At 46.4% G+C, this 15,948-nt stretch overlaps 1 protein-coding gene across 6 annotated transcripts in view; it reads left to right on the forward strand.

The window, feature by feature from the left end:
* The first annotated feature begins 8,990 nt into the window (after positions 1-8,990).
* LOC128335366 (phosphatidylinositol-binding clathrin assembly protein-like) overlaps positions 8,991-15,948 on the forward strand; it is a 55,181-nt gene continuing 48,223 nt past the window's right edge. The window contains exon 1 of one of the 6 annotated variants that reach the window (XM_053273455.1): positions 8,991-9,678. In XM_053273455.1, the coding sequence (XP_053129430.1) occupies positions 9,549-9,678 (130 nt within the window). In that variant the 5' untranslated portion in view covers positions 8,991-9,548. The remainder of the gene's footprint in view (positions 9,679-15,948) is intronic. The other 5 variants (XM_053273456.1, XM_053273453.1, XM_053273457.1 and 2 more) reach the window with 5 other exon arrangements.

Here is a 15,948-nt window from a genome sequence, read left to right on the forward strand (position 1 = left end):
ACCAGCTTCGCTTCGGCAAAGCTAAGCTTTATCTGCTTTCAGACAATGAAGTCATTCACACCATCAAAAACAGAGGCTATTCTCACGACCGCAGAAAAGCGGGCTAAGGGAGTCTAGCCCGCTTCCCTGCGATCGTGTGCTGCAACGGGAGCTGCGTGGCATGGTCCTGCGTACCCCGCCCCTTAAACGAGGTTAGTGGAGTGAATGGGTTCAAAGAACCCAGGCCCCCTTGCTTCCACACAATCACTTCTACCCAGAACACCGTTTTTGATTGTGTGAAGGACCTCAGAATCTTGACACTCACAATACTGACCAACACGTTGCAGAAGGATTAGTATTTGAGGCTATTCTCACGGTCATTTAATCGGATTAAGGGAGCCTAGCCTGATTTTGCAGGACCGTGAGAACCACCGGGCTCACAGCCGGGCCCGGTCTCATGAAAGCGGGTCACCCGCTTAAGCAACCCTCCCCCAAGCCCAGGCTAGCGAAGCGAGCGCTCCACTAACCTGGGCTTTCTGATTGCGAGTTGCTGCAGTGCAGTTCTGCGGCAACTCACGAGTAGATGCTCGCGCAGGGCATGCTGGAGCTTCCAGGGGCTGCACGGCCCCCGATCCCCCCAGCCCCCGCTGGCTCCGTAACAGAGCTGGCAGTCGTGGGGGCGGCCGGTTCGGCCACCTGGAGCAGACTGACTGCTTGTCTGTGGGGAGAGCAGGCTTAGCGATCGTGAGAAGAGCCTCTTGGTGGGACTTTTGTGTCATCATCATGACCTTGTCATGTTGTGTGACTGAACTGGCTTTAGACTGGTTTGACTTCAGTACCACCATGGGTTGGTCATGGGACCACAGTGGTAGAGCATCTGCTTTGCGTGGCAAGGTCCCATCCCTGGCAGCATCTCCAGATAGGGCTGGGAAAGAGAGACTCCTCCCTGAAACCTTAGAGAGCCACTACCAGTCAGAGTAGACAATACTGAGCTAGATGGGCCAGTGGTCTGACTCAGTCAAAGTCAAAGGCAGCTTCCTGTATTCTTGAGATGTAGCCTCTTCTTGCAAAGAAGCAACCTGATGTGAGATGTACTTAGCAGAGCTGGATCAGGTATGGATGGAGCAGCCTGAAGAAAGCTCCACCGAGGTCACCCACTGGAAGCAAAAGAGGGTTTCAGTTCTGCAGATCTTGACCAGCTGCTGTGGCAAACCTAATGAAGGAAACGTGAGGCATGTAGGTATCATAGCAACTGCATACATGGGCTTAAATGGGCACACAGATGCTAAGGTGGTCTGTAGACTGCTTTAGACTATGCAGATCATAGCCAATTAAAAGTGTCACCTTTTCAGAGTGCCTTGATTGTTTTGTTTCCTCACTGTTTTTCCCCCTGAGCTCTTACAGTGCCAGATATTTTAGCACTGCATTGCACATTGATCTTAGTATGTAGATATGCATGAATGCAGTGTCTGCACATCGACTGTTCTCGTTTAGGAGAGGAAACCACCTTATATTTGGTGGAAATCTTTTCACTAGCATCATTTCTGAAATTCTGGAAACACTTTGGCCTGGAGAGATAAGACCCCTGTTGTTATCTCGGAATAGACAGCCACAGAACAAAACACTGTGGCGTGGAGTTAGCTTGTGGAGCTGTTTAGAATATCAGCTCTAGAAAACACATCCGCTGATACCCAGAGGAACGTAGGTTTCTGTTTGCTGAGCAACGCTCAAGACTGCTGCACACATGCATGCATAGCTCCGTGGTGGTGAATGCTTTACATGGAGAAGGTGGCATCTCCAGGAATGGCTGGAAAGACCCCCACCTGAAACCTTGGAGAGTCGCTGCCAGTCCGTATAGACAATACTGAGCTAGATGGGAGAAGGGTCTAAGAGTGCATAAGGCAACTTCCCAAGAATCTGTTACCATGGAACTTGGATTGCAACATACAGCATGAAAACCTAGCACGGCTGGCCACAAGCCAGGCTGGTCAAAAGAAAGGTTTGCTAAACACTGAGGTCATTCACTCAATCAAAAACGGCGTTCTACTTGGGTTTGGGAGCTGTGTGTGCTCCCAATCATTGGTTGTGTGGAAGCAAGGCGGGAGGGAAACCTGGGTAGCTTCTCCTCCTCCCTTGCTTCCACACAATCACTTCTACCAAGGTTTTCCTCCTACCTTGCATCCACACAACCGAAAATGGGGAGCACACACAGGTCCCAAACCTGTGTAGAACACAGTTTTTGATTGTGTGAATGACCTCCTTGATTATTTCAGCTTATTCTAGGCTCTACCATGATGCACCAGTGAATGGCTGATTTCTTGTGGCAGATCAACACTTTATCCTGGGTACGACGAAGAATGAAAGAGGCATTCTTTTGAATGAAGAGCCACATTTGTTATCTCCTTGAAACACACGCTTAGCATGTGTATCCTAACAAATTTGTTTTTGACCTCCACACTTCAACAATCCTGAGATCAGAGAAGTGTCCTATTTTGCTTAGATGCAACCCTTTCACTCTCCTTCGCTTCTCTTCTCTGAAGAGAGAGACTCGGTCTTGCATTTCTTACACTGTTCACTTTACTGGGTGCTTTCTGAGCACCCTCAAAATGATATTTTAATTTGTATTTTCTCTGCTATAATGAACTGCTCATAATTAAGCAATGAGAGCAATCAGCCAATAAATGCTGCCAACTTGTATGAGAAGAGGTAACCATATTAATGTCCTTCCTTCTACCCTTCCTGTCTCATCATGTTTAGGGGGGAAAGAATAATCCTCTTTATAATGTATAAAGAGGATCAAAAATATATTCATAACAATATCAAAATTTGTGGACATATATTAAATAGAAACTGAAATGAGAACTATATTCTAAATTGTTACACAATGATTCAATATTGAGTAGAGACCATAAAGTAAGAGCCACAAATAGGAATCATCATAAATGCATAAAAATAAACATTGTTTTCAGACTCTTCATCAGAGTGTGGCAATCAGTGCTCCCTCTAATTTTTTTATCTCTGTGCGGAATGAGTTTTGTTCTGGGCAGCAGTATCAAGGCACTGTGTGCTCACCTGCATTCAGTGTGGAGCCTTCCTGATTCAACCTGAGCGGGATCTAAAATTAACTGAGCGGACATCAGAAAACTTGTGAGCGTGCATATGTGTGCATGCCTTAGAGGGAACAGCGGAGGCAGCATATACAGTACCAAGTATCACAGGGCACAAGTCTCAAGGTGAATCTTAAGAAGAGCAATCACCTTCATCCATAACAATAGATACTTCATGGAGATGGAAGCAGGTCTTACAGAAGAATAACTCTAGTAGTCCCTGCCAAGTTTTGTAGGAATGAAGCGCAACGCTCAACCTTTCATGTTGCAAATTCACCCACCTCTTACAAACGGCAGTTTATTTATTTAGCAACTTGCAAGGCACCAAGGTCCAGTTTTGGTGCAACATTATTCACAAGCTGTCCTGCTCCAGACATAAATGGGATCACCCAAATGAAAATGTCTTTCCGAGCACAACAGGAAATCCTTCAAACGTTCACATTATTTGTTTGATGTGTTTATTTGCTTATCATATTTTCATACCGCCTGATATGTACATCTCTAGGTGGCATACAACATTTAAAAAACCAATATAAAAGAGTAAAAACAGATTAAAATCCCACAAAACAAAATATTCTAAAACAGCTCATTAAAATTAAGCAATTTCAATACAATTTAAAGGCTTACCCACTGCTTATTGATCAAAAGGATATTCCCGGCAGTTTACAATAATTATGCCATTCAATGCCATTCAGAGTTATGATGGGCAGCTGATGGTGGGGTACATAATGCTGAAGCTTCTCTGCAGCTCTCTAATGTTTCTGCTGCCACTGCCAGATGAACAAGCTCCCTTCCAGAATGTGGGCTGCCTGGGTCACTCACTCTGAGCATGGTCGCTGAGGTGACAATGATCCTCAGGGGCGGGAAATAGTTTTAAGTGCAGAAGGCAGTTGCTTGAGATGATCATGCAACTAACTGGCCCTTAGGCCGATTAACCAGGCTGATAAAGGGAAATTTAAATTATAATGGGAAATTAAATCCTGAACTATTTCAAAAGTGGTCCCATGTAAACACATTTGAGCAGTCTGGCCTAATTTTCCATATAAAATGCACAAATCTTCATGTTCCAAGTAATATGAAAAGGCCATTGTAGCTGGGAATGATGGGAGTTATAGTACAACAGTATCTCGGGACCCCAGTTTGAGAACCCCTGAGTTAGGTGCTCTCTGAAGACACTTGAGTTTGAAAAGTGAAGACAGTGAGGTGTTTATAAGTGGTGGTGAACTCTAAAACCAGCATTTGTGTGTGAGTGAGTTCACTCGTATAACAAATGTGGTCAGATTGCTGCAATCTTCCTAGCAGTCCTCAATTTAAGGACTATGCATTCTGAAAATTAAACAAATACCTTGTCAAAAAGGAAAAAAAATGCAGAAATGGTCACTCTGTATGAATTGAAACAGATGAAATCCTCCGTTGCTGCATCTGTGTTTCTCAGGCTATGAGTGCCACTTTAATGCTTCTTTCAGCATTTACCTTTTTAAAACTTGTTTGCTAGGATTTTGGCAGGGACCACAAACTGTAGCCTCTTACCTACTGAATCTCACATACTGCTTGACATGAGCAGCAAAGACAGAGAACAGAATTTTAGAACAGTGGCTGATCCACACTAGATTTCTCATATGACCACTTCTCTGCAGTGACACAGCAACTTCTCAGCCATGTGGATTTCGGTCTCTGAAAAGATCCAACCCACTTTCTGTTTCTGGGCCATTGCCAAAAATAAGGATTTTTTTTTTTAAAGCTTGCCATTCTGTTGCGGTCCAAAGCCCAACCTTTCACAAGGTTTATTATTTATTTATCATATTTTTATACCACCTGATATGTACATCTCTAGGCAGTGTTGAGTTGGTGTTGAGTCATACAAGGTGGAGTTGTATGTGGCTCTCATGATGGGGTGCCTGCAAAAATTTCTATGCTGACACAGGAAAGCATTTGTGTTCCCAGAGATAATTTCAAATTATCTGTGGATAATTGCCCACAGATAATTTCAAAGGAGTGGATGAGTCCGTTGACAGCTGCCAAATGTGATATGGGACAGAAATGAATATTGAAATGGTACACAATTCTGTTTCTCTTTGCAGAAAAAGTCAGCAAGAGATGCAATGCATCAAGACAGGGAAAATGTGTGCAGTCAACGGATGTTGCTGAACTATCAAGGGATCTTGAGACAGGATGGCTAAATCCTGAGGTCTTGAGGAAGATCAAACTGTCAGGTTCAGTTCATGTGTGGATCAGTAATTGGTTGAAGGACAGGAAACAGAGAGTAGGAATAAAGGACAGTTTTCACAATGGAGGTAGGTAGGAAGTGGGGTCCCCCAGGGATCGTTATTGGGACCAGTGCTCTTTAACTGGTTCATAATGATCTAGAAGTTGGGGTAAGCAGTAAAGTGGCCAAATTAACAGATGACACTAAACCCCAAGAGATTGTGAGGAGCTGCAAAACGATTTCTCCAAACTGGGGGAGTGGGCGACAAAATGGCAAATGTGGTTCAATGTAAGCAAGTGTAAAGTGATGCACAAAAACCCAACTTCACATATTTGCTGATGGGATCTGAGCTGTTGGTGACTGACCAAAGGTTTTGGTGGACTCACTTAAAATGTAGGCTCAGAGTGTGGCAGCTGTGAGAAAGGCTAATTTTATTTATTTGATTTGATTTATATACCACTCCTCCGAAAATGGCTCAGGGTGGTTAGGAATGGGATTGAAAATAAAAATGGTAATATTATAATGCCCCTATGGTGTGGCCACATCTGGAGTACTGTGTACAACTTTGGTCACCGTATCTTAAGAAGGATATTGTAGAACTGCAGAAGAGGGCAACAAAGATGATCAGAGGCCTGGAGCACCTTCCTTATGAGGCTAGGCTACAGCATATGGGGCTCTTTACCTTGGAAAAGAGGCAACTAAAGGGAGCATGATCGAGGTGGATAGAATTATGCATGGAGTGGAGAGGGTGGACAGAGAGACATTTTTCTCCCTCTCACAACACTAGAACCAGGGGTCACCCCATGAAACTGAAGGTTGGGAAATCTAGGACCGACAAGCAGAAGTACTTTTTCATACAGCGCATAATTAATCTATGGAATTCCTTGCCATGGGATGTGGTGATGTCCACTAGCTTGGATGGTTTTAAAAGGAGCTTAGACAGATTCATGGAGGGCAGGTCTATCAATGGCTACCAGTCTGTGGGCCAACTCCAGCCTCAGAGGCACGATGCCTCTCAATACCAGTTGAAGGGGAGCCACAGCATGAGAGAGGGCATGCACATACAGTACCTCTTGCCTGTGGGCTTCCCCAGAGGTATCTGGTGGGTCACTGTGTGAAACACAGGATGCTGAATGCTGGACCAGATAGGCCTTGGGCCTGATCTTGTAGGGCTGTTCTTATGAAGGTTCACGATCACTTCTGAATTGCAAACAGCAATTCCCAAGATGTTTGTAGTTCTGAATGTTTATTTTGTAACACTTATAACATTTAAGGCCAACTTGTCCTTATCACATATGCCATATTACGAATACTGTAAACGGTGAAGTTACAGGTGTGCCAAAGGGCCAGTTCAGATAAGCTTTTCCCCCAATGTCCGACAGGATAACTGGTGTATAACAAGGTAGTGCGGTTATGTGAAATAGCCATTGCAGATCAGCTCGCATGCACGGATCTTTCTTGTCATGTGAAGGTAGCATTTCTTAATGGAAAGTAGCATTTCTATATGTTGCTGGCAGCCTCCATGTGGGTTGCTGTTTGACTGGGGCAACCCACCACAAGGAAAAACTTTTGTTGTCACCCCATCACAAACCCACACAGATCTGCAGCTACAGATTCTTCTCTTGTGGTCCAGTGCTCTGGGTTGCTATGCAGAGGCAACTACCCTATGAAATTTAAATTCTGACAGATGGGGAACAAAGCAAGAGTCTTTATCTGTTTGCTTGCCTCTGTGTGACCCTACACCACACAGTCTTCTTTATTAGGGTCACCACCCTGCCCTCCCAGGACTGGGTTGACATCTCCAGAATTTAGCATCTATCTCCAGGTGACTCTTGAAAATAATCCTGGAAAATTTAGTGGCTTGATATTGTGAACAATATTGGAAAAACAATCATTAGGAATAGTTTCAGAGCTGGCAACTCTGTTTTTTTATGGACTCCTATTCAGACCTAAGTCCTGCATTTAGACATCTATACACATTTTTGTGTGTGTCTGTCAATTTCAAAAGTGAACCTGGATACAGAATAGACAGGGAAGAGTACTGCTGTACCTGTGATCAACAGAACATGTGAATAACTACCTGTGTACACTGTACACTCACTGTATGAGTGTTGAACATAATGTGTGAATAAGGCTAGGGCTTTTAGTATGAGTAGTGTAGTGTTGAACATAATGTGTGGATAAGTCTATAAGTAGCCACCATACACATATAGATCTGTATGTGTGTACAGATTTTAGATTGTGAGCCCTTTTTAAAGACTGTGAGTGCCTTGGGGACAGGAAGCCATTTTATTTATTGATTTATATCTATGTATTGGGAACTTTTGTGAAAAAGCAGTTTATAAATATCCACCATATTCATACACTGTACACAGATTGTATGTGTATTGTGCATAGGGCTATTCGTTGTACATAGGAAAATTAGAATCTACCTTATACTGAGTCAGACCATCGGTCCACCTAGCTCAGTGCTGTCTACACAGACTGGCAGCGGCTTCTCCAAGTTTGCTGGCAGGAGTCTATCTGGAGATGCTGCCAGGGAGGGAACTTGGAGCCTTCTGCATGCAAGTAGGCAGATGCTCTTCCCAGAGCGACCCCATCCCTAAGAGGAATACCTTACAGTGCTCACACATGGGGACTCCCATTCCAATGAGAACCAGGGCAGGCCCTGCTTAGCAAAGGGTCCAAGTCATGCTTGCTACCACAAGACCAGACCTGTACAGTTTACACACACAGAGTCCACAAACACAGATCTGTACATGTGTACACAGCTCACCTTAAGTGGCACAGTGGGAAAATGCTTGACTAACAATAGCAATAGCACTTACATTTATATACCGCTCTATAGCCGAAGCTCTCTAAGCGGTTTACAATGATTTTAGCATATTGCCCCCAACATTCTGGGTACTCATTTTACCGACCTCGGAAGGATAACAAGCAGAAGGCTGCCAGTTCGAATCCCTGACTGGGCAGGAGCAATATAAGGAAGATGCAGAAAGGCATCATCTCAGACTGCGTGGGAGGAGGCAATGGTCCACCCCTCCTGTAGTCTACCAAAGCCAACCACAGGGCTCCAGGCACACTTTACCTTTACCTGTGTACACAGGTTGTACCTGCGCTGAACGCAATGTGTGAACAGGGCCTCTTCCTATCAACCCCGCTAAGGGTAGCTGACTGTCCCGCATCACGAAGGAGGCCCTTCATCTCAGGGATGAAACGTTGGTCCCTGCAGGGCCAGCATTTGTCCCTCATTTTGGTGGCGGGGCCAGCAGCTTCTTATCCCGAGACGTTTTGGGTTGAAAAGCGGCACAACCGGAACCTGTTCCAAACAATGACAAGGCGGGCATGATTCAAGAGCACAGAATTCAGGGGCATGCCCGTCAATGACACCCACTGCAGACAGCCTCCCGCCGCCCCCCCTAAACCTGTGCCCCCCATTCTGGCCAGGAAAGGTGGGCCACCCTCGCCGGGCCTCCGTGTGGCGAGGAGGAGGCGGCGGCGAAGAGGAAGGGGTCCCTCCCGAGGGCGGCCACCCCTCACAAGCCCCCCCCCCCACCCCCCTGCGAGGCAGGCCTGGGCTGTGGCGGGGGGCGACCGGCTGCAGGCTGGACTGAGGGGGCACCTCGGGGGAGGCCAGGGCGGGGGATGGGCGGCGGCGTGTGTGTCTCTGTGCCAGTCGGGGAGGGAGGGAGGGAGGGCGAGCGGCAGCAGGGCGGCAGCCCACCCTTGCGGGGCGGCAGCCCACCCCTGGCCCCGAGGAGACACCGGGGTGCCGCCGCCGCGTCACCTGACGCCGCCGCCGGCCGCCATTTTGTCTGGGAGTGGAAACGTCTTCGGCGAGGCGGGCGTGTGGTGGCGGCGGCGGCGGCGCGGCTCGGGGGCGGCTGCTCTCCAGTCCCTCCTCCTCTCCTCCCCCTCCCGCGGCCCACCGCAGCGCGAGCTCCCGAGTCCTGGCGGGTGGGCCTCCCCCGTCCTCTCCTCCTCCTCCTCCCCGCGCTCGGCCTCCCCCGGCCCGCCTGTAGCCGGCGGCGGGCGGCGCTCCTCTGAGGGCGGGCCGGGCCGGCGGGGCTGGGCTGGGCTTCGGCGGGGCGGCGTCCGGCGTCCCTCCTCCTCCCCCCCCTTCCTGCTCCTCCTCCGGGGCCGCTTGAGCTGCTGCTTCGGGGCAGCATTCCTCTCCCTCCTCTCCTGCCTCCCGAGGAAGCCGGGCTGGGAAGCAGCGCCCCGCCGCCGCCGCCGCCTGCCGCCTCCTCCTCGCCATGTCGGGCCAGTCCATCACCGACCGGATCGCGGCGGCGCAGCACAGTGTCACCGGCTCGGCCATCGCCAAAGCCGTCTGCAAGGCCACGACCCACGAAGTCATGGGCCCCAAGAAGAAGCACCTCGACTGTGAGTCGCCGCGGCCCGGGCAAGGGTGGCTGGCTGGCTGGCTCGCCGCAGGTCCCAGGCGGAGGCTAAGGGCCGGCCGGGCAGCGAGCAAAGAGTGGGTCCAGGAGGTCAGGGCCCTCCGGTGGGGGGTGGGCCCACAGCTCCCATCACCCCCGCGCCCTGGCCCCTGTGGCTGGGGGTGATGGGAGTTGTAGTCCAAGGCCGCCTGGAGGGCCGGCGTGGTGCGCAGCTCAGGCAGGCAGGGGGTAGAAACCCCCAGGGAGCTGCCAGCCAGGGCAGGAGGGAGGCGCCTTTGGAGGCCCCAATACCGTTCCCTCTACCAGGGATTCCCAGATGTTGTGGACTACAGCTCCCAGCGCCCCCAGCCGCAGTGGCTTATGGGACTTGTAGTCCACAGAGTCAGGGGATCCTTGGTAGAGGGAACACTGGTTCCAGAGCCTCTGTGAGGTGGCTGGAGCTGGGTGGTGGCGTCGCAACACAGCTGGCCTGCAGGGGAATTGGTGTTTTGCTTCCCCACCGCAGCGGGAATCCCAGTTCCTCCTCTTCCTCTTCGTGATGATCCCGCTTGGCTTGGCTTGGCCTCCTGGATCGTGGCCTGCCCGCTCCTCCTGGCACGCTGGGTGAGGATGCGGTCTTGTCTGCCAAGCTGCTCTCCTCACTGCCTCCTGGCAGGCTTGGCACGGCTTTGGTTCTTGGGCGTGCAGGTTCCCAGCAGGTCTGGGCTCCTGCCAGGGTTGCAACAGTTGTCAGAAAGTGATGGTGGAGCAGGGAGGCTGGAGCCCCTCTGTGTCCTGCAGTGCTAGACTTTGCACTGGTAGACGTGTCTTTTTTCCATCGCCACCTGCAATGCTGGCCCTCAGTTAAAGATTCTTCTGCCTATGGCCATCTTTCTCGCTCTAGAATACCAGAGGGAAAGGAGGGCTCCTGCACATAAAAGAGGGCATTTCAGGAGGTGCCATTTGCCGTACCGGGGTGAGAACAGTAGTATCTCACCACCCCTGTTACAAAATTGTGAGACGGAGGAGCTGTGCTTGCGTTCTGTCTTGCAGTTCTCTTCAGGTGGGCACGACCCACCAGGTCTGCAGGAGGTTACAGGGGAAAGTATGAAGGAGGTTAAATGCTTCAATCAATACATTTGGCTGTCCTTGGTATAGGGCCTACCCATGTCATGTTAACCCTCAGGATTGTTGTTGCTTATTTTAAAAATAAAAGTGTTGCACAGATAGTGTTTATAGTAATAGTTCTGCTTCTTTTGTTAGCAAGTAGATGTGTGAAGGTCACTACCCCTGAGTTGCTTTCTTCCTATCTTTCCGCTGTACAAAATTTTCACTGCTTCCACATAACCAAAATCAAAATATGTCTCCTCTAAGAGGTCAGTGAGTGAACGTTCAGCCAAGTGACTCTCATCCTAATGGAATCTGCCTCCAAATAAAGAACATTCTTGACCTGATGCCTTGGAGGTCTGAAGCCTTCTGTTAACACTTTAACCAGATAAGATATTGTAGTTCTGGGCTTGGCAGCTACAATAATCTCAGTTGTTCAGCCTTATTCTATACATATGGTTAAAAACCGTTGTCCTGATGCGAGAGAAGTTTTCGTTAATCCAGAGTTGGAATAAAATGTGAGCTGGGAAATCCGCTTTCCCTCCCCTGGTTCAAAATCTCTGTCTTTTGGTCTCAAGTCTGTGTCTGGAATATGGGCACAATATTGGCCTGTTTTATGGCATGTTGCATTACCTCAACGATCCTTGTATGTGAAGTCCTTTGAATGCCCTAAAGGTGCTAGATAAAGTCCTAGTATTGTTGTTTCATTAATGGAGCATGTTTTCCATTCAAAGGGTACATGGGGTACAGAATGCGGACATGCTGCAGCAAGTGCAGAGGAGTGCACGTGCTATACTAAAATTCTTCCATACTAGAGGGGGCTATTTTATTCCAGCAGCTGTCAAGCTATACCAGGCCAAAACATTGGCACAAATGCTGTACAGGGTCCAGATCTATTCCACCTGCAACTTCAGACCATGGAAGTGGTTCAGTCTAGATTCCGTGTCATGTTCGAGGTGCCTAGGTGTGTTTCAAATGCCATCCTACGCTTAGAGGTGGTTCTAACCAAAGTCGAGGCACAGGGGTGGCTTCACACATTTAATTACTGGCTCCAATTATATTTTTGCCATCAGGGCCTGCCCCCCCCCCCCCCCCCGGTATTGAAAGATGAGTTGCATTCCAGTTGGTGTAAGAGCCTTCATGACAAATTGGGCAGATGTGGCCTTTCTCCACAATATCTACTTTCATTGGGACATGATGCCACCAAAGAAATTGTTAAACAACATATTATGGATATGGAGAAGCAATCTGATGTAAGTCTTGTTAACCTTAGCAGCATTCCAGGTGGCTTCTCATATTACCCTCAGCCAGTGGGTAATACAAATTTACAAATTTTCAGCCTTACAGATTTGACCACTCTAAACCAGAGGATGGCCACTTTAAGTGGCGCAGCGGAGAAATACTTGACTAACAAGCAGAAGGTTGCCGGTTCGAATCCCCGCTGGTACTACATCGGGCAGCAGCGATATAGGAAGATGCTGAAAGGCATCATCTCACACTGCGTGGGAGGAGGCAATGGTACACCCCTCCTGTATTCTACCAAAGACAACCACAGGGCTCTGTGGGCACCAGGAGTCAAAATCGACTTGACAGCACGCTTTACCTTTACTTTAAACCAGAGGAGAATGTTCTCGCTGGCACGGTTTAATGCCCTGCCTTCTGCCATTCTGGATGGCAGATTTAAGAGCATACCGCTCAGGAATAGTTATGTCCATGCGGTTCGGGCAATATTGAGTCCATCTCACATGTGCTTTTATACTGTTTATATTATAGGGACATTCTTATTTACCTAGATTGAACCACTTATAAAAAGCATGCCAGGTTGACCAGAAGAGTATTAGACTTCCTTTCTTCTGGCAGGCCAGTATACAGCAGTTACAGCTGGGATAGCAAGATTCTGTGCTGCAGCATGCAGACTGAGAAGGGAGCAGTTGATGAATTGTAATTGAGACCTCTGTCTGTATACCCTTGCTAACTGAACAAAAGAGGCACCTTTTAAAAGTGGTGATTCTCTTTATTTAGCAGGGGGAGAGCAACTGGCCCTATCCATCCTCAGCACAGCATCCCTCCAGTGGCTGTTGCTGGTGTCTATCTTATGTTTCTCTTTTAGATTGTGAGCCCTTTGGGGAAGGGGGGCCATTATATTTATTTTTATCTATGTAAACCGCTTTGGGAACTTTTGTTGAAAAGCAGTATATAAATATTTGTTGTATTTGTTTATGTTTTGATACTCTATCACCCAGTCCTTTGATTTTAATTTTACTCTAATTTTATTTTCCATTTTATTTTTTGATTGCTGGTCACTGACTGTAATAATAAAATTCATTCATTCAATGTAGCATGTTTCATAATTTACTAAATAGAATAGATAAAATATATTGCTTGTCCAGGGGTCTATGATTTCTCTCTCGACATAGAGGAACTGTGTTGGCATGCAACATAGTTGCTCTGCTGTTTATTGCAAAACATTCATTGGACTTTGTGGTGTAATTCTTCTATTATGTGGCAAACAACATTTGGACAGTGTCCCTGGGTTTCTGGTGGGGGGGTACGCAATTTCTATGGCACCTTTTCCATGGCGAAACACTCTCCTTTAGTTTTGATGTGCCCTTTGATCTTGTTTCTGCAAATATGTGAGAAGCCCTTCAGAAGTCTGGCTCCCTTGAGGATATTCTTGAGCTCTTCCATGTTTTTTCAAATTTATTTTTAAAAGTGAGTCTTGAAACTTGTGGAGATCTACAGAAAAGGAGATGGTCAGCATTCTACTAAATGGTTGACTGAGATATATTACCTGCTTTCAGTGTTTTGCCCAGTGAGTGGGAAAATGAGTTGTATTTAAATACACATTTGTACTTAGGTTTTTGAAGTTCTTTGCTGACTTGTGACTGTTCACCTTCTCCAAATTTGTGAACAAATTTCTTCTGTCCCACCAAGTTTACAGGGCTTCTCATGATGATAAAATTCAAAATCTTGGTCTTTCTCAAAGAGAGAGTGAGTCTGTAGTCCCTATGATCATTATTCATATAGATGATATTGGTGAAAAATTACTCTTTGCATCCTTTAGATAAACTCAGCATTTTGTTGTCTAGTGAAACCCATCTCTCAAGTGCATTTGCAAAGGTATGCTCATTTAGATGAAAATTGGTTTCCACAAATTTTTCTCTAAAAAGTGGTGGTCATGATAATTTAAATAATGAAAATCAGTGGAAATTGATTGGAAGGAACATCAGAATTGCTTGTTTTCAAATACTTAAGTAACAATCACATTATGTTGTTGCAGCAAAACAACAAAGACTCTTTTCGCACTTTAAAGACTAAAAGATGTGATTGTTGCTTAATTGTTTGCGGATCTCCTCTTGAGTAACCACAGTCCCAAGATGGTTTCCATCTATGACATCAGAAGACTCTTCTTCCCTTGTGGTTTTTGCTGCTGAAGGCTGAAGTTCAGATGTGACTTTACAATCAGTAAAGTAGAATGTAGCAGGAAATTAGAAACTGGTAGCACCACAATGTGTTATGTTGCCTAATAGTTCTGAAAGTGTCAGCCATCAAAAACAAATTTGTAAATTATGTGCACAGATGAGACTGTGATATAATCTCCTGCATTGGGGAAAGCAAACAGTTAAGCCTGCTTTCTGCAGCATGTCGTTACAGTGAAGTTCAAGAGGGATATGTGTGACTCGTTGCTGTACATCTTGCATTTTTGTGTAGGAAAGAGACTCTTAAAACTTGCTCCATTTCTTGGAAAATGTCTTCTGCTTAATGCTGCAAATGTAAGGGATGCTGATGTTTGAGACCTCTGAAGTTGAGTGGCATCATTGGGGTGTTGTAGTAAAGACGTTAGATACTACCAGGCTTGGGGAGTGGGGGTGGGTTTCCAGAACCTGGGTAATCTTGCACTTTTTCTCAGGCTTAGTACAATGTGAAGAGAAAACTTTCAGCTGACATGCCATGTGCATCACAGGTGTTGCACTTAGGCAGATCTTTCCCCCTTGGCCTTTTCCTGCAGATGGCAAAGACATGACTAGGCTGTAGAATCGTTACTCGGCTAAAGCAGGAATATAGTCACCTTAAGTGGCACAACAGCGGGGAAATGCTTGACTAACAAGCAGAAGGTTGCCAGTTTGAATCCCTGCTGGTACTATATCAGGCAGCAGCGATATAGGAAGATGCTGAAAGGTATCATCTCATACTGCACGGGAGGAGGCAATGGTCAACCCCTCCTGGATTCTACCAAAGACAACCACAGGGCTCTGTGGGCACCAGGAGTCAAAATCGACTTGATAGCACATGTTACCTTTTTAAAGCAGGAATATACTAGCTATGTATATTTGTAGGGGAAAGAAAATTATAACTGCATTATTATTTACTGATAATAAGTGAAGAATTGTCCAATTTGAGTACCTGAAGCCCAACAAAATGAAGGTGAAATCTTTTACAAATGTCAGAGTGATTTGGTTACATGAAGACATGTCATAGCTGTAACTAGTACTTGGAACATAGTGAAATTTCTGCTTGTTAAAGATTGTGTTTTAAGTTTCTCTATGTGAAAAGAGTGGTCAGTTGACCATCTAAGAACAAAATCTGTTTGTAAATTATAACACAAAAAGTATAATGCAAAGAGATTCATTTTAGTGTGAATTGTGTATGTGTGTGTGTGTGTGGGGGGGTGTATTAAAAAGTATTTCTCTTTAAATGTAAATTATAATTGAGATTTCACAGTAACCCAAAATGTTGTCCTTTGGCACATCTGATGGTAGGCTGCAAGTATCCTTTCTGTGGTTATTTAATGTGCTGTGTGTTGTTTTGTTTAGTTTAGAAAGCTACCTCTCTGTTTTGGTCTGCTTCTTCCAAAAATGGACTCAGAAGCTTTATCAGGTTGCATGTGGGTTATCCTGGCAGCATTAACTATGTCCCTGCTTAAAACACTTGGGGGAATAATTCATGATGATGCTATCTAGGCATTAATATCTTGCCTAGCTAAGAGTGCTGGTAGTGCTGGTGCTTTATGGACATTATAGAGTGACTAGTATTTTTAAGCCCGTTATGATAACGGGCGCTAGCTTTCTATCCCGTCTTTTCTGTCTCTCTCTCTCTCTTTCTGTCTCTTCCCCCCCCCTTGTCCCCTCTCTCTTTTTGTTTTTTGTTTTGTTGTTGTCTCTGTTTT

The sequence above is a fragment of the Hemicordylus capensis genome, chromosome 11 (genome assembly GCF_027244095.1).
Source record: "Hemicordylus capensis ecotype Gifberg chromosome 11, rHemCap1.1.pri, whole genome shotgun sequence".
NCBI lineage: Eukaryota > Metazoa > Chordata > Lepidosauria > Squamata > Cordylidae > Hemicordylus > Hemicordylus capensis.